General features: G+C 37.4%; 1 protein-coding gene across 1 annotated transcript in view; it reads left to right on the top strand.

The window, feature by feature from the left end:
* The window catches only part of LOC122815857, a 299,383-nt gene that overhangs the window by 17,736 nt on the left and 255,393 nt on the right, over positions 1-26,254 (top strand). Inside the window, exon 3 of the mRNA XM_044088675.1 lies at positions 14,756-14,848. Coding sequence (XP_043944610.1) covers positions 14,756-14,848 — 93 coding nt within the window. The remainder of the gene's footprint in view (positions 1-14,755; positions 14,849-26,254) is intronic.

The raw sequence follows: 26,254 nt of genomic DNA, 5'->3' as shown, positions 1-26,254 counted from the left end.
CTCACCTGGTCAGAAACTTCTATCCAGGCAAACCAGGACAACCTTGCCAGTTTGTTACAAAAAATGAAGAGATATTCCCTTTTGCTGCGGTGAACTGTCCAATAAATAATCCACAAATCAAAAGACAGCTGACTCACCCAGGCTAACACTGTGCTGAAAAGCAAATAAACTGTCTGTACAATCCAGTGATAAAAGTTCTGTTAAAATCCAGAATTTAATGAAAAGAATAAAATAAAATAAGAACAAAAATGGGAAAATTAAGTCCCTTGTCCAACGATAAGCGCTTTCTAATAGTTCTTCTTCAGATCAGTCTGAAGAAGAACTATTCAAAAGCACTTATCATTGAACAGGGGACTTAATTTTTATAATTTTTGTTCTTATTTTATTCTTTTCATTAAATTCTGGATTTTAACAGAACTTTTATCACTGGATTGTACAGACAGTTTATTTGCTTTTCAGCACAGTGTTAGCCTGGGTGAATCAGCTGTCTTTTGTCAGTTTGTTAAGACCTAAAGCTAAAAACGACAGAGCAATTAAAGCCCAACTATTCAGAAAGCATTCTTTCCAGAAGTCCACTTATGATAAAGTGAGCAGATTTCTTCATTCATTGAAAAAAAGGAGAAACAGTAAGGATACAAACAGTGAAAGGCTTTGACCGGATTAGTCAAGCAACAGGTATATGTGCCGAGCTGAGATACTATTTTGTAAAAGCTAAGGGTGTAGAGTACATCTTCTTCCTGTATCAGAACCAATATCACAGCATTGTTCCTGTGATACAGACTCTTAGACAGAGCAATCCAGAAAATGTTCCTGCTGGAGAACGTGTCTTAAGTCCAATTTCTGTTCCAGATGATGTTCCAGATATCCCTAAGGTTGAACATTCGGCAGAGACTGTTCCAGTTCCTAAACATGATTCTAAATTCTATGTCGCATGATTTGGTTGCATCTCTAGACCTAGTGTGAAATCCACAGCAACATGGACATGATTGTATGTATTTAGTTCTGTATAACTGCATGTCAAAGAATTATCTTGTATTTATTGCATGCCAATCAATGTCATCAAGGAAGTATAATTCATTTCTCAAAGAAGGAAGATATAGAATATATGTGTCTGCTGTACCTTTAAGAAGCATTTCCAAGGACTGAACATGCATATATAAATAGCAGGCATGTGCTGGCTTCAGTGCCATTTTGAGAGGGCATTCAAAGAATGAGCATGTATGAGACAAATAGTCAGTCTGTTTACATTGTTTGTTTGTTTATGTCTTTTGGCTTTTTCCCAGTTAGGGGTTGCCACAGCGGAACTCCGGTCCACTAATGATTGGCAGGAGATTTTTACATGCCGAGTTGCCAACCCTGACACTCAACCTTATGCCCATTCATGCATGTCTCCACGCAGAAGACTCTCTAGTTGAGAATCGAACCAGACAGCGTCTTACTGTGAGGCAACAATTCTACCACAGCACCACCACATTGTATACTTTATAATTTATATTGCTTTTATTTCCTCTTATTGTATAACTCTCATTCTCTATAATATTTGTGAAATGTTTTTTTTTCTCTCTGTGAATTAAACTTGGAGCTTTTCTCCCTGGCCTCCACTGAAAATGGCCTCTCCCTGGCCCAGTGGACTTTCCCAGTAATCAAATGCCAATAAATAAGTACATAAATATATAAATAAGTTAAATTTATTTGCCTCAATCCTGATCTGTTTATACATAATAAAGATGCTTGAACAAAGCCGACGCATGTTCATCTATTTCATCCTGACAGGACGAATGACAGTAGGTTCATGGGTGTTTACCAGACTAATAGGTTCATAGGTTTATAGGTTCATAGGTTGGTACTAGGCTATCGGCCCTAGGGCCTATACAAGCCTAGCCATAACAATTACCTGGAAATTTCTTCCCACAATATTTACTTCTCTGGGCCCCTGTCTAGCAGGGCAACTGACATAATCTCCGGGGTGAATTTCTTATCTCCCATCCAATCATCAAAGTTCCTTTTGAAGAGGGCCAAGGAGATGCTCTGCTTGACATGTATGGGCAGTCTATTCCAGAGTATGGGGAGTCTCTGGGTCAGGAACCTATCCCTCCAGCATGTTTTGTTCATTGTGATGACAAGGTTTAGATGCCTGGAGCATGTGACTCTGAGGGATCGGGGATTCTTTAAGTGGAGCATGTCCAACAGCTCAGGGTTTGGCATGGCCTTGTATGTTAAGCAGAGATCGCCTCTGCGAAAATGATATGCCACAGAGTATAGCTGGAGTTTTTTTAGATGGTCAGCATATGTCATGTACTTTAGGCCTGTGATTCTTTTAGTGAGGTATTTCTGTGGCCTTTCCAGCTGTTGCAGATGTCTTGTGAGGTACATACCAAATGGGGCATTATACTGTATAATGGGTCTAATGAGGGATGAGTACAGTGGAACAATGACCTTCTTTTTTCTGGATAAAAAGCCCTTAGTGATGAGGTGTGTCACATAGAAGAATTTCCTGACTGTTGTGGCGATGTCGTTATCGAAAGTGAGACCACTGTCCACCTGTGTCCCTATGTCTCTCATCACACTTTTGATGTTTAGTGTACTGTCACCTATGTGGTAATTCATGGGTACTTGTTTTTTTCCAAAGGGGATAACTATACATTTCTTGGCATTAAGCTTGAGCCCATGACTCTGGCATCAGGCATCTGTTTCTGTAAGGCCCTTTTGTAGAATACCCACATCATTTGGGGATTCAGTAATGGCTCCCAGTTTGCAGTCATCTGCGAACTTTGCTAGCCAGAGTCCCTTAGTGTTGGCCTGTACATCAGAGAAGTAGATACCAAACAAGAGTGGTCCCAGGACTGAACCCTGAGGTACTTCACTTGTCACTTGTCTTGAGCTGGATTTGGAGTCAGCTACTTTCACAGTCTGGGTTCTGTCAGTAAGCCAGTTGGCAACCCATCGAGTGATGTAGGGATTTATGCCCAGCTTAGTAAGTTTATCTATGATTCCAGAGTGAGGGATGGTGTTGAAGGCCTTGGTGAGGTCCAGATAAGCTGTGTGGACCACCTTACCCTCGTCCATAGCTCTGGAGAATGATTCGAGGAAGTCAATCAGGTTCAGGAGACAAGATTGGCCTTCACAAACCCAAACTGGGTGAGGTCCAGTGTTTGAAGGTTGCTAGTGTCTTTGTTTATAAGTTCCATGATAATGTGCTCCATGCCCTTGCAGATCAGGCTTGTCAAACTTATGGGATGGTAGTTCACGGGATCCAAGGTGGATCCCCCCTTGTGGAGTGGCATAATTGTTGCTATGCGCCACTTAGTGGGCATGAAGCCTGAGGTGAGGCTATGATTAAACATGAAACTTAGGTGAGGTGCCAGTTCATTTTGTAGTTCATGTAATACATAGCCTGGGATGACATCTGGTCCCATGGATGCTGTATTCTTAGCTTTGGAGAGTGTGGTTTTTACCTGTGTGGCCATGATTACTGGAATTTGGCAATCTTTTGGTATTGAGATGGGCCATTTAGGGGGTGAGAGGAGGGTGAAGTTGGCACTAAATCTATCTGCCAGGATATTGGCAATATCCTTGGGATCAGTATATTTAATGCCATTCTGTTGTAGCTCAGAGCAGATCTGAGCATTGCCATTTAGATTCTTGACATAACTAAATAATTCCTTGTGGTTGTCTTTGGAATCTTTGGAAATTTTATTTTCATAACTAGCTTTTGAGGATTTTATGAGGGAATTCAGCTTCTTACTGAGGCTGGTGAGGGAGTTTTTTGCATCTTGGGATTTTCCTCTTTTCTGCAACAGTTTCTTCCTTCTGTTGTATAGTTTGTTTATAGCAGGGGACCACCATATTGGGTTCCTTTTTTTGGAGAAGAGCATCTTGGTTCTATTTGGGATGGCACGATTCATGCACGAGTGGATGTGCTCATACAGTGCCTTAGTGTAGGATTCTGCAGTCGAACTTTCAGATCCCGTCTGCATGGGTGTCATGAAGTTTGTCACTTCTGACTTCAGTAGTGTGATATTGGCTTTGGAGAAGTTTTTTACACAGGTTTCCTTAGTGGGGGGTGCGAGTGGGATGTGGATGTCAAGGGTGATTTGCTTATGGTCAGATCTGACCAATGAGGGGGTGACCACTGGTGTGGAGCATCTATCTCCCATGTTGGTAATGACCAGGTGTAGGACATTGGAGCCCCTGGTGGGACAATGGATTAGTTGATCCAGGGCATTGGAATTTATGAATTCCAAGAACCGTTGGGAAAAGGAGTTGGTACCCGAGTAGTTTTCCCAGTTAATGGCAGAGTAGTTGAAATCACCCAGCATTAGGGTGTTTGGTTGTATCTTAATATTTTTCAGTATGTTTAGAAAGGTGTAGTGAGAATCTTGGGGCATGGTGGGGGGTCTGTAGAAAGCTACAGTTTGGATTGCAGTCTTACCTAGTGTTAGTTGCACCTGGAGAATTTCAGATGCATTGTGTTGGGCAACTAGCCTGGAGGTGTGAATATCCTTGGTGAATATGGACACTCCTCCACCTTTAGTGTTTTGGTCTTGATTTTGTGGCCGAAAAGTGTGGTAAGAGTTGTAGCCTGGTATTGCAGGAGTGCTCTCTGGAGATTTGAACCAGGTCTCAGTTACTGCACAAATATCGATGTTCTCCATTTTTAGGAGTGCTTCAAGAGAGTGCATTTTGAGGTTTAGACTTCTAGCATTGAGTAGCATTACCTTCAAATTTTGCATGCTTGTATCTGTTACAGTGGTGGTTTTATCCTTGGAACCTTGCCTAAAAAAGGCACTGTAGGGGTGGCAAGAGCTTTAGCCAATAACCTGAATCCCACAAATGACCACAAGGGCCTTTTTTAAGCCTAGCCATGCATCCCGAATCTTTAACAAGCCTTACTAACAGAATTATAATGGAAAACAAAGTAAATGGCTAAGTAGTTAGAAATGATTTGTTTTCTCAATGTTTTATCCAGCTTATATAGGAAAAATTAAACAAAATATACCTCAGTCTTCCAGATACCTGGTAAAAGTATCTCCGTGGATGTAAATACTTTTTTCTTCCACGTTTATTCCACTGATCAAGGTAAGAACATAGAAAGTAAATATTTTAGTTAAGCTCTGTTGTAGGAATAATGTTAAGCACTACGGAAGAGTCACGAGCAAAAAACAAAAATAATTAACTGTGTGGCAAAAATGTAAAATATCCTTTAGATATCAAGACTTACAACTCAAGATACTTCTCTGATTGAACTGAAGGCAGTCAATAAAATGTCCTGTAAGAAACAAAATAAATTGAACAGCTAGAACTAACTCAGAAAGGATCTTTAAAAATAGTTTCTAAAACCAAATCTTGTTTCAGAACAAGAACTTTCCCAGGAAGCCTAATATTAAAAATGTTCTTTAACATAGAAGCAGTTTTAATCCTAAGAAAAACAAGTTGATAGATGATTCAGTCTCCCTTTATAGAATAGTAAGAATGAATGGGAATGTATGAAAAGTTACCGGATGTTCAGCAATTCTGCCTGAAACCCACAGTGTTTCCATGCAGGCAGAAAGCATTTCTTAGTCCTTAGGTTTCATACTTGTTGCTGTGTTTGTTCCTCTCAAGACAAAATAAATAAATAAAAGAATCAGACCATTAAGTTTGACATTGGAAGTTATGAACTATGCACACAGGAATGGAAAAATAAACTACCCTGATAATATCCTGATCCTTTAGTCAGGATGCTTCAATAAAGGAAAACCTTGCTTACATTAGCCACTAAAGCTCTAAAATCAAAATGTTTTGATTTGCCTTCATGACATATTTTTAAAAGAAAGAGATTAGAGGATTTGTATTAATACTGTATTCACCAGTTTTGGCAATCAACATGCTTTTTTGGTACGAATTTAAGGAAATAGCGTGTGGCAAACTTCCCTTGCTCAAATCAAACAAGTTCATTCAAGTCGAATCCTTATCCAGTGTCCACTGCATCTACTCTCATCACTTGGATATGAATGCAGTGTTCCTGTATTAACATTCAAAATTGTTATCCACCAAGCTTGTTGCATTATGAATGTTGCATTGAAACAATATTTTTACAAACATTTGCTGGTGTACTCCCAATAATATGTTCAGTGAAATTGAGTTTTCATAAGTAACAATGTTTTGAACTATCAGAATGTTTCTAGAAAAATAAACAGATTTCTGAAAACAGATAGTAAAGAGTATTTAATAGAAGCATGAAAGGATGACTGTATTTTGAGCATTGCTCTGAGACAGAAACATCAGTGGCAGAACAATGTCAATGTCTCAAAGAATGCGGTGTTGGTGTTCTCTATGAGATCTGATTTTTGTTAGCTGAAGGTAAATCTTAGGGTATAATGGAAATTAACTATTAAAGTTATGTCATTTAAAAGGCATTCCTAAGAGTAAACAAGGCTGTCATTCGGCTGCATAGCTTCATAGGTTGGTACTAGGCTATCGGCCCTAGGGCCTATACAAGCCTAGCCATAACAATTCCCTGGATATTTCTTCCCACACTATTTACTTCCCTGGACCCCTGTCTAGCAGGGCGACTTACATGATCCCCGGAGGGGAATTTCCTTTCTCCTTGCTCTGAATTCTCAATGGTGGTATGACATAAATGAAATGTTAGGAAAGCAGAATAAGGGCACTGGAAAACCACAAAGGCAACATGAAAGTTATGTCATCATGGGTTCACTTCAGGCTAGGCTATAAGCCCTATTATAAGCCCTAATGTGTTTGGTTTGGCTTTTGGCTTTCGCCATTTTTAAATTAATTTTGCTATACCTTTTTGGTTAGTATAATGTTGCCTCTCTGTCTAACAGACACACAGAAGTCATACCGTAAAAAACCGACGATCTCCCCTTATCAGAGATTTTGAAGAGAAGAGAGTCAATGAGGGACTCTGCCTAACCTGGACTGGGATTTTATTCCAGAGTGAAGGGAGCCTCTGTATTTGGTCTGCTATAAACTTGACAAATATTTTATGAAGCTGATAAATGAGAATATCCATGTAAGCACCCCTAGGATACAAAGTAATCATCTATACCTTTCGAGGCTGCAGTGGAAAGGCAACCTGAAGATTTACTACATTAAATACACAGGTATATCATTTGTTTTCATAGGTTATCCCTCTTTATGACAAGATAGTGAATGAAATAAAAACCTACAACAAAGTAGTGAGGAAATAATCTGTTTACTACCCTGCTACCTCAGCTAGCAGCCTTAAAAGTGTGTGCTTGCTTTTGTACAAGATGGTTAATAATGTCTTTTGCTTACAATATTATTTATTAATCAGTTACATATAACAGTTTTATTGAAACATAATACGTTACATTTATTAGGGTATTGCAGGATTTCCACTACTCCCTTTAACTATTGGTTACAAAACAAATGTCACACTGGGCTGATAAAGCATTGAGATATTTCATTAGGATTGTACACTTCTATTATATAACCCTACTCAGGATCCACTAGCTACAAATATGCAGGAATCTTACACCATTTAATTTTGTCTTTGAAAATTCCTGAGTCTTTTGTTTAGAGAAATAGATATCCACAAAGGTAGAAGAAACTAAAGTCCCACTGTAGTTGTGATGGTTGGGACAGGAGAGGGAGTTTGTTTGGAATCGGCTGAAGGGAAATATCAAAAAGTCTTGTAATTCTCATGGTTATCACCTTTTTCAATGAATGGTATACAACATATCACACTGGTACTTTCTTTATATAAATACCTGTTAAACCTCTGCAGGAATAGTCTATTGTTGCAGAAAAAAGAAGGCTTTTTGGACAGAGTTGAAGACATCTTCTTCTTTCAGCTGTTCCCATTAGGTGTCGTCACCATGGATCATCTGTTTCCATTCCTTCCTGTCCTCAGTATCTTGATCTGTTACACCAATCACCTGCATGTCCTCTCTCACCACATCCATAAACCTTATCTTAGGCCTTCCTCTTTTCCCCTTACCTGGCAGCTCCATCCCTAGCATCCTTCTCCAAATATACACAACATCCCTACTCAGCACATTTCCAAACCAACACAATCTCACCTCTCTGGCTTTGTCACCAAACCATCGAAGCTGAGCTGACCCTCTAATATACTAATTACTAATCCTGTCCATCCTCATCATACCTAATGCAAGTCTTAACATCGTTAACTCTGCTGCCTCCAGATCTGACTCCTGTCTTTTCATCAGTGCCACTGTCTCCAAACCATATAACATAGCTGGTCTCACTACCATCTTGTAGACCTTCCCTTTCACTCTTACTAGTACCAATCTGTCACAAATCACTCCGGACACTCTTCTCCATCCACTCCACCCTACCTGCACTCTCTTCTTCACTTCTTTTCCACACTCACCATTACTCTGAACTGTTGATCCCAAATATTTAAACTCAACCACCTTTGCCAACTGTACTCCCTGTATCCACACCATTCCTCTAGCCTCCCTCTTATTCACACACACATATATTCTGTCTTATTCATGCTGACCTTCATTCCTCTCCTTTCTAGAGCATATCTCCATCTCTCCAGGGTTTCCTTAACCATGTCTGTGCTCTCACTACAGATTACATTATCATCCACAAACATCATAGTCCACAGGGACTCCTGTCTGATCTTGGCTGCCAACCTGTCTATCACCATTGCAAATAAGAAAGGGCTCAGAGCTGATCCATGATGTAATCCCACCTACACCTTGAATGCATTGGTCACTCCTACCTCTGACTTCACCATTGTCACACTACCCTTATACATATCTTGTACCACTCTTATATACTTCCCTGCCACTCCAGACTTCTTCATACAATACCACAACTCCTCTCTAGGCACCCTGTCATATGACTTCTCTAAGTCCACAAAGATACAATGCAGCTCTTTCTGACCTTCTCTATACTTCTCCATCAAAATCCTTAGAGCAAACATCACATCTGTAGTGCTCTTTCCCGGCATGAAACCATACTGCTGCTCACTCCACTACTCTTTCCCATCACTTCATTCTGTGACTGATCAATTTTATCCCTCTGTAGTTACTACAGCTCTGCACATCATCCTTATTCTTAAAAATCAGTACCAAAACACTTCTTCTACACTCCTCAGGCATCCTCTCACTTTCCAAGATTTCATTAACCAATACAGTTAAAAACTACAGTGCCATCAACATATTTGTCAAAAATTCCCTTATATCATTTTTATTTCTAGTTCTTAGATGAGGTAGTGAGATTTCTGGTTAAGCAACAGCATCCAGAAATAAGACAGGGATTAATTTTATTCAGAGTCTTTAGGTAAGAATTCCTATTTAATCATAACTGTATTTTACTCAGGGCCACAAACAAACAGCTGAATTAAGGAAAAGCAAGTATAAGTAAACTTGTCAATGTGTTACCACAAGAAATCTGAACTAAGCCTAAAATAATGGGGGAATAAATGTCCAAATATATGAACAGATTTTGGATATTTCTCTTATAAGATTAGAAACTTGCTAGTATAACAGCATCTGAGCATTTTCTGAATGTTATAAAGTCTGAAACTCAAATATATGTCAATATTTAATGATTTCAGTCCTCAGTGATTTGCCAGGAAAACCACAACTTTTCTGAGGAACAGACCAAAAATATGAGGCAAAAATCTGAACAGCTGAAAAATATGGTTATAAGTAGTATCATATGCAAATTTCAAAGCACAACAAAGAGTGAGAATTTTAACTGCAATTGTAAAGAGTTTCTCAACAATTTGTGTTTTTTCCTCAAAATGCTGAATTTCAAAAAAATGAGCTAGGACTATGACTTGTAATAATAGATTTTGAGGCATAAATTATTTTTCCAACTCTGACATAAACTTTAATTCTATTTTTTTAATGTACAACATTATCGAACACAGTTCCTTAAAAAGGAATGTGGAACATATAAGAAAATACTTTGATAGATGTGCAGAACAAGTGAAAATGATCTGGCAAAAGTCTAGTAAAGCAAACACCATTCACTACATGTTATATATGCCCTAAAGCAGGGCAGGACACATCTGCAGTGTGAAAAACTGCCTTTATAAAACTCATAAAGCACTCATAAATAGGAGAGATAAAACATAATAAGGAGGGGGCAGCAACAGCAGAAGTCAGGGCAATCCTAGTCAGAATGCTATGCTATCAACTACAGTATCTCACTCTAAAGTAACATCTACTGGGCTTCCTCAGTGATCCGCTAAAATTCGATTTATTTTCAATGATCATCCCCAGTGCTATCAATTTACTTAACGGAATATTTCACAGAGTAGGAAAATTCCTCTTAACAGTAAAGGAAATTGGTCATAGTGATCAGTATTGTGAAGAAGTCACAAATAATTTACAAAAACACAGTTTGCGACATTTTCATACTTAAAATCAATGGCAGAGGTTGGATCAGTACATTTTATTCCTCTTTTCTCTTGTGCTGTATTTACCCTGTATGAGCAGATGGAATCAGACACAGAAGTAATATACAGAATCATTACTACCTTTGAAAAGTATGGTTCATTTGCTTGGTAGCTTTAACACAAAATACTGAACACTGCTTTCCATAATGAAAACAGAAAACATGCATTGCTTCTCTTCAGTTTCATCTTTTTTGCAATATTTGATTCTGACATTGCAAGTCAACAAAGTAATTATCTCTTTAAAATAAAATTGGAGCACACATAGAAAAACAAGGTACAAACACAGATAGATGGTGCTAAGGCAGCTGTTGTTTAACTATAAATTAACTTCGAGTATTTCATGAGCTGCCTTCCTAAGGTAGGAGGAAACATCTGAATGTGGTTTATTGGCTATACTAATAATAGTCTGAGGACTGACTAACTGGTATATGTTATAAACTTATGAACCTACAATAGGTGCTTTGACTTTATTTCATGTCTTATTGACTTTGGTATTCAGTAAAAATTCCAAGAAAAATTAAGCCAAGCTATATTTTCTACTGTGTGATACCTTAAACTTCCTGTAATGGAGGCCCATGGGATATAGGCAAATGACCCCTTAAGAATATCAACTATTTCAAGTTAAGTGGCTTCTGAATGTCCATGACTTTTACTTTCATAGTTACATTTAGGACAGTAAAGCCAAAATGTACTAGCTTTGGGCATGCATGTTTTGGCCATTTTATCAACCTCATCAGCACATCATAAGTGGATAGTTTAGGTATACTTTAGAAACTTGACATCTTTAAACCCAACTCATGCCAACAAAAATTAAACTGCCTGCAAAATATTCCAACTAGCATCCAAACCAAAGGGTAAAAAGTCAACCCAGGTAAACCACTCAATAAAAAACTGCAAGAAAAAACAGCCAAGCTAGAGTTCTCACTGTGTAGCACCTTAAACCTCCTGTAATGGAGGCCCTTGTCATTTCAACAAGCCACCAGTTGTTGATAAATGTCCCCAAAATAATATTTAGTCATACCTCTCAATGTCGTAGCATGAAAAGTTTGGACAAAGTTAAAAATAATAGGGACTCAAAGGCCCAAAATTAGGGACAAATTTTAAATATTACTCTTACAAACTTAAAACGGTGCTTGGATAACAGGTATTGGTTTAGCATGCATTTAGTGAAGGGTATGAAGTTTGAAACTCAAATGTCTGTCATTATTTAATGACTGTAGTACTCAATGACTTGCCAGAAAACCGCAAATTTTGTGATGAACAGACCAAAAATTTGAAGTAATATCTTGACATTCTACAAAAAAAATGGAGAGTTGAGAGGTCTATCTTTAGTGGTTACCAGTTCCTTTATATTAGGTGTAATGCAAGAAAGAAATAATGAAAGACAGATTGACTGATCTGGCATGTCTTTGCAAGAAGTTTGAATGTGGTTAAAGGAAAAAGGGTCACATTTTTTCAAACTCCTAAGGAATCAGAACTTCTGCATCTTGTGCATTTAGTGTAATTCCATAGTATGAAAGTTGGCAGGTGATCACTTCCTGAATCTACAATGATATAGAAGATTTTATTTTTTAAAAAATTTCTTTGACGTCACATTAAACGTTAAAAAAAAAAAAAAAAAAAAAAAGAAAACAGAAAAGCATTTTATATATATATATATATATATATATATATATATATATATATATATATATATATATATATATATGTATATCTAGGATGTTTGCTCAAATGAGCAAAAGACCAAAATCCAAACAGCCGGGCATACTTACACGAATGTGCTTTTCACCAAAGAAACACTTTTGTGTAAGAATGCCTGTTGCTGAGGCTGTACTACGGTGTGGGTAAGGGAAATTTGCCTTTTCCCCACTGTAGTGCGGTCTCGGAGGGAGAATATTAAAGTAGGGGGGTGGGGGGGCACAGCCCCCCACATGGGGGGTGCAGAAGCTCCCCTGCTAAAACGTAAATGTGTTTTATTTTTTTTTGTAACACGCTTTAACGAAAGTGCTTTTTCGATAAAAGCGCTTTTGTTAAAGTGTGTTCGGTTATTATGGATTTGGACGTTTGTATATGGAAGTAATTTGCTGTGCAGTTCATGTAAAACATTATAATATAACCATTATTACATTAAATTCAAGTTTGATTTTATACACTATTTTTACAGGCGAAACTTCACAGTTAATTACATGCATCCGCAATATATCAACACCAATAACATTACTTTCCTAGAACTACATTTATGTCACTTGAAACAGTAAACTTATGTTATCTTAATCTTTATTTGCCCTGGCATACTCAAGTATTTACTATCAATCTATATGGATTAACATGTTAATAAATATGACCACAAAGACAGATAAAGTTGGTGAAAAAAAAAGAATAATTTTGAACTGGTTACTGATACTCAGCAAACTTTCCTATGTAGAAATTACACCTGACACCATTAGTGATCAATACCCAGTCTTTGCTTTATGGAAATATAGCAAAATACATAAAAACATCTTGTATAAAATTATTCAGTATAACCACAAATTTAATAAGGAAGCCATCTGGTATATCCTTAAGTATAGCGAACGGGAAACATTAAGAAAAAAATCTGTCTTTAGATGACACAGAAACAAATCAACAAAAACCTTCCTCTTCTACACTAAGCTCCTTAGCAATTCAGTGTAAGCAAGTCAAATCAATTTTTTGCACCATGGCTTACATTAGATATAAAAAAAGTAATATGTATTTCAGATAATCAATGGAAACTGACATTTAGAAAAACAAAATAAAAAAATAAACAACCTGCAGCATTATTGGTATTTACAAAACGCTGAGAATATCAAGTTTTCAAAACTTCTTTTAATAATAGGTAGTTTTCCAAACATTGCTATCAACAGTTCAATACGTTATTATTTTTGGGATAAATTTTTATTTTATTTTACAACTACAAATGAAAAAAAAATACCAATTGCATCTGCGTGCAATAGTTGATGTCATGTTTTCTTTCCAGTGAAACTATTAATTTCTAGTTCATAGAACGTTTGCTTTCCAACAAGTTACATTCTACTAGTACTGTTAGAGATGAGTTACATTCTACTAGTACTGTTAGAGATGAGTTACATTCTGCTAGTACTGTTAGAGATGAGTTACATTCTACTAGTACTGTTAGAGATAAGGGTGTATGCTTCTGCCTCTGCATACAAAACACAATATTGAACTTTGGTTTATAAAAAAAAATATTATCTAATACAGTAAAACCCAGCATTCATTTATCGGAAGTGTAATATACTTGGAAATAGTTTTGAAATATGAGGGAGAATGACATGTTTTGAATGTGACTCGTATTGGAAAAACTAATTTATTTTATTTCCATTTGTTTTCTGGGTGAAGGACTGACATCCATGGACTTTCTTCAGAGTCAGCCCAGTAGCGGTGTCTAGTTAAATGACCTGCTCAGAGTCACACAGTTAGGCAATGGAGGCTAATAATAATAATGGAAGATTTCAAAGTGTAATTCTAAAGTACGTTTCTGAGTAGAGGCAAGCAGTCCCATACTCTTATCAAAGGATTTCATTGCGTATACTCAGTTACTTAATATAATTAACTGAAATCTGTTGTACCTCAAAGAAAGGGTATTTTTTCTCATGAAAAGATATGCAATTTGCCTTCACCAATGTTTGCATAGATATTGACTACAGTTGCATAAAATCATCAGAACTGATTATAGTAAATCAGGGTGCAGGAATGCAACCACTTATACTGGAAGTTAGAGAGTTTTTGTCAAATAAAAATGTATGTTTGTAAATCATGTGAGTTCCGTTGTGTGAGACCTTTGATACCATTCCTTACTCTGACATCCTCAAAAAGTTAACCAGATTACATTCTAACCCTTATGTCATTACTTGGATTACAAATTGTTACAGAAAGGCCTCATGAAATTAAGACTGGGAATGCAGTTTCCTTACAAAGATTCATCAAAATGCATTCTGAAAGGCTTGGTACTGGAGTCACTTCTTGTTTTTACTTCTCTGAGTGCTGTAAAAATAGGAGAACATATTACAGTTTACTGTTAAGAATTAACATCAAGCTGCAATTAGAAAGAGAAACAATAGATTACTATTTCTTCTTAAAATGTCCATAATAGCTCTCATGTGCTTCAGAAAAACAACATATTTCAAATGTTTGTATTTTGTCTTTATTGCAGCATACAGCTGCCTAATACTGTGGTAAGATGATGTTTTGCATCCATGTCTATGTATATATATATGCTAGTCTGTTGTATATATATATATATATTTATATATATTTAATTTGTATTGCTTTCTTTTTTGTAAAACATACTATTCTTATTCCTTTCAGTTATCACTGAACCAACAACATCAGCAAGAATAACAACAAAAAGAACAGAAAGCACCATCACCACGACAACAACAACAAATACATCAGATCGAAGTAAATAAGCATGTTTTTCATTACACAATACTTACATTAACATTTGTTTTCATTACTGTTCTGGCAGTTTGTTTGTCTTTTCAGCTTTTCCCAGTTAGGGGCTGCCACAGCGGAACTCCGGTCCGCTAATGATTGGCAGTTGATTTTTATAGTGCCGAGTTGTCAGCCCGACGTCCAACCTTCAGCGAAGGCACGCCCATTCACGCATGTTTTTCGTAGGCCACTCGACCACGGGGAGGACATGCAGACTCCACACAGAAGGCACGCCAGCCCGTCCTGGCAGTGTGAGTAGAAAATGTACACACTCTCTATAAAAATTATATTTATAGCTGGTTTAAAATGTCATACTAATAAATTTACTTAAAGTATTCCAAAGTTCATTCACAAGTTGACAATTTTTGAACTTAGGAATTAAAGTAGTATCTACTTCCCCATGTTGTTAGAGTTGCTTGAACTAATAGAAATGGATCAACATATTGAGATCAATGAAAGAAATAGATTACAGAAAGTAAATACGATAGTGAATGTTAAAAGTCTGATAAAACAAATGAACACAATAATCAAGACTATTAACAAAAATTCCTGTGATATAACACAATTAAATAGGATATACTACTGGGCAACTAAATTAATAACAAATGAAGTCTTACCAAACAATATACAGTAATAGAAGAAAAGAAGGGAAGAAATCAAATATCCTCATGGAAACATCGAATAGAGAATACTATAAAAGTGCCAGGATTACAAGAGTATAAAAGGAGGGAACAGGTCAAAAAATACTTTGAAAAATAAACATGATAAAAGCAATGTGCAGTATCAGAACAGACCAGGATCAATCATACATTATTGCAAGTAATACAATAAAGATATGTGCATAGACAGAAACACTTAGAAGATATGCAATAAAGAAAAAGGAAAATTACAAAATAAGCAAATCATTGAAGACCAATACAATTTATAGAAAATTGGGAAACAAGGCAAAAGGAATAGTAACACCAGCAAAAAAAAAATAGATACCTTTTGGAGAAATATTTATGAAGACCCTGTGGAGCTGTAAGAAGTTCAAATGTACAGGATATGAAATGGGATGAAGTGACAGCTAGGGAAATTGAAACAAAATTAAGAAAAGCTCCTAAATGGAAAACCTCAGGCCAAGATGCAGTACCTAACATCTAGTTAAAAGTATTATCATCTTTACACAAAAAAACATAGCGTTGAGTAAGAAGCACTTGTATGCACATCCCAAAAAGAAACCAACCTAGTTAACAACAGGAAAAATGATACTCATCCTTAAGAGTGAACCTACAAGCCATCATAAAAAACTATAGACCAATAACCTGCCTTCTGAAAATGTGCAAACTATATCTTGGAACTGATGCTGACAGAGTTTATAGTCATTTAGAAGAAAACTCAATCATGGTAAAAGAACAAAATGGTAACAGAAGAAAAGGGATTATTTGTTGCTAAATAAAGTAATAATGAAGAGCTGATAAAGGGGAAGAATGTAAGTATGCCATGAGATAGATTACAAAAAAAGCATTTGATAGCATCCCAGATTCAAAGATATTGGAATGCTTACAGATGTATAAGATACATTACCTTACATTGACTATGGCACTTTCAAACCACTTTGCAATTAGGTCAGGTCAAACGGCAAATTATTATCCCTTGGATAAAAATTCAAAAGGGGGTATTCCAGGGTGATTATTTGTCACGACTGCTCTTTTATTATGCCTTAACCCATTAAGCTGTCTACTTAATAGATTAGGTCTTGGTTATAATTTGGTTTCCACAAAGCATCCAAGTTAGCACTTCTTATCTTCTTTTTGTGGATGTCTTAAACCTGAATAGTTCATCAGATGAGGAGGTGGAATCACAACTGCAAGCAGTTTAAACGTTTTCAGATGATATAACAATGTCATTTTGTCTTGATCAATGTGTAAAAGCAACTTTTAAAGCAGGAGAGCTGCATCACTGAGAAAATATCAATCTGGGACATGAATGTGATAAAAAGGAACTTGAGCAGAAAGAATTATATAAATATTTGGGAACTGATGAAGGATCAGCAATAAAACATGAACTAATGCAAATAAAACTCAATTAGGAATACTTCAGAAAACTAAAACTAATGTTTAAAACAGCCCTCTGACATCCAGAAAGAAAGTCCAAGCTATAAACTAATTTGTTCCTGTTTTAATTTAGTTTGGTGTGATTGAATGGTCTCAAAGCATATTAGATCAGTTTGACAGGAAAACAAGAAAAACACTTCACACTTATCAAATGATATATAAAAATCAGTGTATGTCAAGATTATATATCCCTCATTCTGAAGACTGTATGGGCTTCCTCAAAAATTGATTGCATGTACATATCTGCAATCGTGGTACTGCATACCTGTCTACCAACCTCACCACATTCAAACATAGGGAAAGGTTTAAAACATGAGAAGATGAAGTCTAAGATGAATGAATATCTCAATTAATTTAACAGAAGCATATCAGTGTCAATCAGGAATGAAAATCAAACCAGAAGCAGACAAAAATCAGGCAGCAAGTGAATGTGCCATTAAACATTAGAAATAATGTAAGGAGATGGATCAGATGAGAAGGCTAGAAATGTGGGACAGGTATAGATATTGTGGTAGGTACAGAAAACTCCTGGAACAATCTCATGTTGATTATGATTTAACACAGAAATGGTTTAGCAGAGGTAAATTTAAACCAAAAGATGAGAGCTTAATATTGACAGCCCAGGATAGTGGACTGCATACCCGTTATTTTGCAAAATTCATTGAACATGATGTAGAAACAAACAAATACAGATTCTGTAAAACAGAACTGGAAACAGTCATACATCTTGTTGCTGGGTATGAAAACAAGACAAGTATAGTTTATGTGAAACAGAACTACATCTCATTGTTGGGTATGATGGAAGCTCTTTGTACTGAAAGGTTGAATATTGTGGCAAGACTTTTGCACTGTTTTTTTCACACACTACATTATAGAAGTAGTTGATAAATATTTGACAAAATGAGCCATAGACCATTGTCAACATTTTTAGATTGTCTATTTATTGAATTCTTCTTTCAACTGTAATTACTGTTCATCTGCTTATTTTGTTCGTTTTACTTGTTTGCTGCACTTGAAATGCACTAGCATAAACTATGTTGAGGTTTTTTCTGAATCTAGAACTTTGTGACCTTTGGTTCTTGTAAAACAGTTAATCTTTTGTCTGGAGAGGCCCCTCAGTGCCCTAGTGGCAGGAAGGTAGAGTTTGGACTGATCTAGCTAGAGTTACTGTTGCAGAGCTCTGTTTAGGGCATTTTGATTGGAAAATCTGAACTTTGTCTGTTTCCTGTTTTTGAAGCAGTTTGTGCTTGTTTGCTCAAAGCTGCAGTGAGTTAGGCCTTCTACTCTTGCTCTGCTGTTTTCCAAATATCTGCTGAGAGATTACAAATAATAAGTGCTTATTCTTAACAGTTTTCTGCACTTTCTGATTAACTAAAACAATATTTACTGCTTAGCTGTTTGTTTAAATGGTGCAACTATATTTTATTGCATTTTTAGATTGTCTGCTAATTGAATTCCTCTTACAGCTGTAATTACTGTTCATCTGCTTGTTTTGTTAATTGTAATTGTTTGCTGCATTTGAAAAACACTAGCATAGACTAAGTTCAAGTTTTTGCTGAATCTAGTACAGTTTGTGACATTTGGGGCTTGCAAAACAGTTAATTTTTTATCTGGAGAGGCCCCCCTGTGCCTTTGTGACAGGAAGATACAGTTTGGACTGGTCTAGCTAGAGTTAATGTTGCAGGGCTTTTTTAAAGTGTTTTGTTTCCAGCTTTTTCTGCTGTAAAAAAGGGTGTGTTTGAACTGGTTTGCACCTATTTGCACATCACACAGCATCACACACTACTGCACAGAGGGATTGCAGGTTACAGATACCTGCTGTCTAGCTTCTCAAATATTATCTAAACCAGAGCTCTTCACGGTTAAACTTATTAATACCTTCCCCTGCTGTCTTCCCTCTTCAACTGTTATAGCCAGACCAAGATTAATTCTAGGACCATGAACTGTCAGTTTTCCTCTTTTTCTCCTACCAGCCTGGTTGACATGAGTCTACTGAGGCAGTGTAGCAAATGCCTCATGTACACTGACAGCCCCTACTTCTAAATCATTCCTGTACCATTTGTGAGAGGTGCACCTACATTATGAATCTGGAATCACAGCTATCTCATGCAGTAGATAGCAATACAGAGCAGGTTGTCAGCCCACCTAGCACAACCCATACTCATGACACACAACATACACATAGACCATCATATGCAGAAGTACTCACAAAAAATCTACCTAAACACCACAGACCTCCAAAACACATACATACTAAAATAACCAAAACACCCAAAACACACCCTACACATAATGACACAAGCACAAGTGTCTCACCATCAAAAGCAATAAGGCAACACACATCCACTCAAATATCTTACTCAAAGGAGACTCTATAGTGAGACACACAGACATCCCCCTCACCAGGCTGAACAAAGAGAAAGTTACGCCAGAATTCATCAGATCACACAGGCACTCATGTCTTTCAACAACAGGTACCATTATGATTTGGTCATAGTACATATTGATGTGAACGACTTGAGATGTACCTCCCTGGACTACATGAAGAGAGACATGATTGAGCTCTCTGATTATGTGTGACAGGGAGGTATGTCCCTAGGCTTGAGCAGCATAATACTCTAACCTATGGTGATACCACAATATAAAAAGAAAATCATTGATTTAAATAATTGGCTTAGTTTCTCACGTCATTCTAAGGGGATCCATTTTCTGTTAGCCTGGGATGACATGATCGATAGACCTTGATGCATTTCCAGAGATGGTCTTCATCTGTCATCCCTGGGATTTTGGCCACTGGTAAAGGCTCTTGCTACCCTCATAGTGCATTTTTTAGGCAATGTAACAAGGACAAATTTCCCAACATAAAATTTTCATCAAAAAAACAACCTTAGGGTTATGCTTCTAAATGCTAGAAGTCTTAGCATGAAACTCCACTCACTGGAACTAGTCCTCAACTTGGAAGATGCTGACATCTGTGCAGTCATAGAGACCTGGTTCAAGGCTGTGGAGGGAACCCCAGGCATACCAGGTTACACCTCCTACCACAGGTTCAGACCATGAACAGAAGGCATGAAAACTAAAAGAGGTGATGTATCAGTATTCATTAAAGATAAATACACCTCCAGATTGGATAAACAGTATAATTTCTTGGATACATTTTAGGTGTAAATAACTGTTTGTAGGAAACCTATATAAGTCATTGCCAGCTGCAAGGCCCCCACCATGATTCAAGACATCCACTCTGCCTACTTGGATCTACTGGAATCCATCAATATACATCTGAACACCATGGTTCTGGGTGATTCTAATTATCCATCTATTGGGTAAATTGTTCATGCTCAACCTCACTTGCCCAAAGTTTCCTTGAGTTCATTAACTCTAATGCCCTGGACCAGCTGGTGGAGACCCCAACTAAGGGCACCAAAATCTTGGATCTGGTGCTTACCAATATGGAGGACTGCTGTAGCACCCCTACTGTGAGGTCTTCCCTTGTCATATCTGACCACAAATCAGTCTTATTCAAAGTAACTATAACATCAGACACCCCCCACCCCAACAGCAACTAAACTAAAAAACTTCTCCAAAGCAGATTAATAACCTCTTACAGGATGGCATAAATAGCTTCACTACACCTCCCCCCTCAGATGGAACTGGCAACTATGCCGAGTCCTCCACCAATGCTTTTTACAAACACCTGTATAACTGTATTAATGCTGCCATACCTGATAGGACCAAACCAAGCTCTTCAAGGAAGAGCAAACCTGCATATTGGACAACTGCTATTAACAGGCTTTATAATAAGAGGAATACATTGTTGTCCAAAAGTAAGAAGGAGCATACCCTAAACTGGAAACACTGCTCCTCAGCTTAAGCAAGCAGATAAGACTTCTTGTGAAGTCCTCCAATGTAAACTATGGCTCCAAATTAGCGTCCTCAACTAAGGACAACCATAAGGTGTTCTTTAGTTACATCCATAGTCTAAAAGGTAAGATCCAGATTTGTGCTGAACTGGTAGTCAGTGATACCACATACACTGAGCCTGTGGACATAGCAAACCTGTTAGTTGACAGGTTCTGTGAAAACTTTACTCCCCTGTTCCCACCACACACACTGCATGACATTCCTTCCACCAGCTCCACCTTGTACCTCTCTAAGACCAAAAACACAGCATCTTTGGGACCTGATAACATCCCAGGCTGCATCCTACATGGGGTCCAGCAAGAATTAGCAACACCACTGGGTAATCTTTTCAATCATAGTCTAAGCACCAACTTCATCCCAGCTAAATGGAGAATGGACACTGTTATCCCCTTGCACAAACGTGTTGCTTCCACTGACCCCTGGAACTGTAGACCATCTGCTAGTCATCATGTACTTTATCATCAAACATATAGGTATTCTCCAAACACTTGAACCTACTCAGCTTGGATTTGTCAAAGGCAGAACATGCCTGTTAAACCTGGTGGACTTCTTCAAGACAGTCACCAGAGCCCGGGATGAGTGAAAACTGTGCATACAGCCTACCTGGAATTGGCCAAGGCTTTTGACACTATTCTCCCCACTCAAGCATTATTGACAAACTCACCCTACTAGGCATCAACCCTTATATCTTTAGGTGGGGTGTTAACACTGATAGAACTCATACAGTCAAAATAGTTGAATCCACCTCCAACAGCAGACTCATAACCAGTGGTGTTCCACAGGGATTGGTCCTGGGACATCTACTGTTTGAAATCTATTTATCCAAAGTACAAGCAAAAACTAAAGGTCTGTTGCTGACAAAGTTTGCCAACAACTGCAAAGTGGGAGCAGTCATAGAATCTCCAAATAATGTGAGCATCCTACAAGAGGGTTCCAAGCAAACAAATGACTGGCAACTCAACAGAGCATACTATAGCAAAAAGCAACAGAACCAGATGAAAAATAAAAAATCGTAAAAAGAACATTCTAGAAGCAAACTAATGAAAGCCAATACTTTATTAAAAGGATAAAGCGCTTTTCATCTACAAGTAAAACAAACTTCATCAGAATGATTGTTACCAAAGTCACAGCCCTGAACTCAGTGCAAAAAAATATATATTATCATCCTTTTCAGTAAGAGCAGTTTACCGGATAATTACCACATCAATAGAAACACCCTAAGCATACATTCAGTGGTGTGAGGCCTAGACACACAATAAGGGGATTGCCTCCAGAAAAAAAGGAAGTTATAACCTCCCTGTACTCTTCCCTCATTAGACCAATAATTGAGTACAATGCCCCTTTTGGTATGTACCTTTTCAGGCACCTGCAGCAACTGGACAAATCAAAAAAGTTTCTCACAAGGAGAATTTAAGGTCTTCAGCATCTGTCCTATGTGGATCAGCTGAAATCACTGTAACTTTACTCTGTTTCATGCAGACTACTCAGAGATGATCCCTGACTTGCATATAAGACAATCTCTAACTCTGCTTTATTGGAAATGCTGCATACCCATACGTCCAAAGGGTTACTCGCTCTAAAGACCTTAACCTGGTATGTGGCATTAATAGAACCTGCTGAAGGGGCATATTTGTATCCCAGAGGTTACTGTGGAACATACTCCCAATTCATGCCAATCAAAGGACCTCTTTGGTCTTCTTCAAGTGCAATCTGGATGATTAGATGGGTAACCAAAATTCACCTCAGGAGTTCCAACCGTGTCTCTGCTGGACAGGGGCAATAGGTGCTGATCATGGAAACAAGGGCCAAATTTGGCTAGCCTTGTAAGGGTCCTAGGGCCATTAGCCTAGAAACTTCCTATGATCCAATGATAAAGTTTGGATCACATGGGAATGACCAGTATCAACAAATGAGAAAACGGATACAAGAAAATCAGATGAAGTAGTCTAAGAAAAAAAGACAAAAGTAAGGTTGATGACTTGTTGTTGTTGTATCTTTCAGCTTTTCCCGGTTAGGGGTCGCCACAGTGGAACTCCGGTCTGCTAATGATTGGCAGTTGATTTTTACATACTGAGTTGCCAGCCCTGACGCACAACCTTCAATGAAGGTACACACATTCCCACATGTCTCCACACAGAAGACGCTTTAGCTGAGAATCGAACAGGACAACATCTTACTGTGAGGCGACAAAGCTACCGCAGTACCACCACCACAGTTAAAAGTAAGGTTGATGACTAAAACTGCTAAATCAAATGAATATTGAATCTTACACTCCCTGTGACACAAAGTGTTAATGTAAAAGGATTTGAAAGTAGAAATGAGAGAAATGTGGAAGAAATACACCTAGACAATTCTAGCAGTAGCATTAGGAGCAAGGGGATTAATAAAAAATAATTAAGAAATCTTACTTAAATATGCTACCAGAAATTAACTGCAGAAGGAAGAAATTGTCAGTATATTATGAGTACTGAGAAAAGCACTTTTGACTAATGTCAAAGACTGAAGCAATAATGATAGCATCATTTTTAATTAAGGCCTGACTTAGTAATGGAGTCAATTCCAATTAATGTATGTAAATCTGATGCATTTGGAGAAACTAACACTTTTAGAACTACAGCACTCTGCTTACTGTCAAAAGACTTGTAATGCTTGCAGCTGATTCCATCAAACCATCTGGTGAACTATCAGCCTTAATTGAAAAGAATAAAAGATTTTAGCATATTAATTTTTTTAACAATCTGTGCAGTGTTTACTGTTGAGGATTGACAAAACATATATTATGAACATACTTTTCTAGAGACTGCAATCCTCATCTGCAAATATGCAATTTCAATCATTTATCAAAATTGCTAAAATGCTTCATTCTACATTCTTTATATTTAATCAATTAACCTAGAAAATGTGATGAATCTTTCCTGCCATGAAAAGGACATTTCTGTCTTTGGAATAAAAATATGTTTTACCTTTATCATGTTCAGTCATCCCAGTGACCAACATCCTTCATCGGGTATACTAGCACTCCGATCAAGCCCCAGTCAAAAGCTTAAAGTTGACCAGTGAGGATCTTAAGAACATTCTGTCGGGAATGGTCGTTGTTGTCTTACTTTAAATTATGGGGGGGCTGCAGTTTTTGACCTATATTGTTTTTCTCTTCCTCCTCCATTGTGGACTCTTTGGCTATGTCTGAGGGGTGGACATACTATGGATATGTGTGGCATATTGTCCTGCCTCTATGACAGCTTAGCCATGTCTCCACCCTCTTCTCCCCTTTGGATCTATTATCGCTCTTTTTTCCTTACTAACATGGGGACATATTGCACCATACCTTGCATATATTTGACACTTACTAGATATGACCATAGCATCACCTCTTTTGAAATGAAATTGAAAATAAATACTCTTTTCACTGATGTATCTTTTGAAATGTTCTCTCAGACAAACTACCTACTCTTAAGTGATGCATTAACAAGCTTTAAATAATGAAGAGAAACTCAGTTACCTCTGCTGAATGCAAACAAATATACACCATCACACTACAGCAGCATGTAAACAGATTAGATGCAGCAGTACCCTGTATAAAAAAAGTGTAGTGAAGAGTGTGGTGAAGTTTTAGAAACTGAAGACATGCATGATAAAGATAAAGATGTACACACTACAGAAGAAAATGAGAATGTAATAATGAATGTGATGGTGACTAAACTGTTGCTAGGACAGCATGCAATAGAAAAATTATTAAAACAAAAACAAACGTATCTAAAAAAGGTAAAGGTTAAAGCTTTTATCCTTTAATGTTATAAGTGTACTGAATGATGTGCACTTTGTGTTAATGTCTCCCGGTGTAAAAATTATGTATGGATATTATATGTCCGCTGGACATTCAACACACCAACAATGTTTAAAAGCAGAAACATTATGGTCTCATTCCATCTTAGTAAGTTTTAAAAAGATGTACATCCTATATTAATACATTGCAAATTTAGGAAAAATTAATTATACCACTTTTTAATATTATGCCATCTCTTCTTAGATTATTCTGTGGTACTGCACATCAGATTAATCTTATAGTGTCATAAACAATAATTTCTGACATCAGAAACCGAAAAACATCTGTCATCAATTGTGCAGAGTGGAGGATGAAGTGGCACTGGTGTAAGTTTACATGGCAGGATACTCATTTTAATTTGTCATTTGCTTATGATATATTTCTCCCAAAGATTTTTCTTCATTATCATTTTGAAGTTTTTGTTACTTGCCACCTGTAGAAATGGTAATCAGTGTAGTATTGCTATTTGTCTAGCTTTCATTGATGGTGTACATACTACTTTTAAAGGAATGCAATGCATACATTTGCACAGACAGCTGTGTCTTTGAAATTAATTCACAGTCATTCAAGACCAAATGAGTCATAATCATCTCCTATAACTAGGCTAGGTGATGGTGCAAGTGATTTTGAAGAGTGGCTGCTGTAAGAATTGTAAGGTGAGTTGGTCCGATGTCAAGACCTACTTAATGCAGGTGATCCTTATGATACTGGTATGACAGCGCTGCTTTACTGTGATTTTGACCTTGACTGTGAGGTTCTCATAGGTATAGATGAATGTTGATATGACCTGCATGAAATATGTTGTGTATGTTGACTACTTATATTACATCTTACATATAAGATGTACTTATATTACATTTCTGGGAAGTAAAATTATTATCATGTGATCTCCAGCCCACATATCCAAACAGTACCCCATCCTATGTCCTTTGCAAGACTGACTCCAGCTTGACTCTGATATGTCTTAACTAGTGTAGTTATCAAGGAGACCACTGATGCCTTGTGTGCCACCCTATTTCACCTCAGTGTGACCATGGCTTTATCCCTGCTCTCTACCATTTCCAAGTAGTGCTGGAAATCATCAAGCATACCTTGGAGGACTCTGACAATTTTGAGCTGACTCTCTGCGGCAGTGCTCTGAGTTCTAATATTGTCATTGCACATTTTGTGTTTGGCAGCCAATGCTTTGCGTGTTTCTTGTGGTAGCTGTTAGAAATTCCTGCATCTTTTTACCCTTTGTAAAGGTGCCACTGTCCGCACTGTTACCTCTTCCTGCCATCATTCTCAAAGTGTTCCTCTGGGTTTGCAGATCATGTTGTAGAGATGCAGGGACATTCACCATGAGTAACACATCAGCTTGTGCTTGACTTTGTGATGTACTGTCACTTTCTGCAGATTTACTAACTTGCTGTGGGGTGAAAGATCCTGCAACAAACTTGGGGACTGACTGCCACTTTCCTCAGGCTACCTCATAAATATAACTATGTTATTATCAGCATCAGTGAAATTGATTCTGCTGCTGAAAATCTAGGA

Source organism: Protopterus annectens, chromosome 1.part1 (genome assembly GCF_019279795.1).
Source record: "Protopterus annectens isolate FY-2018-M chromosome 1.part1, PAN1.0, whole genome shotgun sequence".
Classification (NCBI taxonomy): Eukaryota; Metazoa; Chordata; order Ceratodontiformes; family Protopteridae; genus Protopterus; species Protopterus annectens.
Note: the sequence above shows the minus strand (reverse complement) of the source record. Positions and strands in the feature narration are given on the sequence as shown.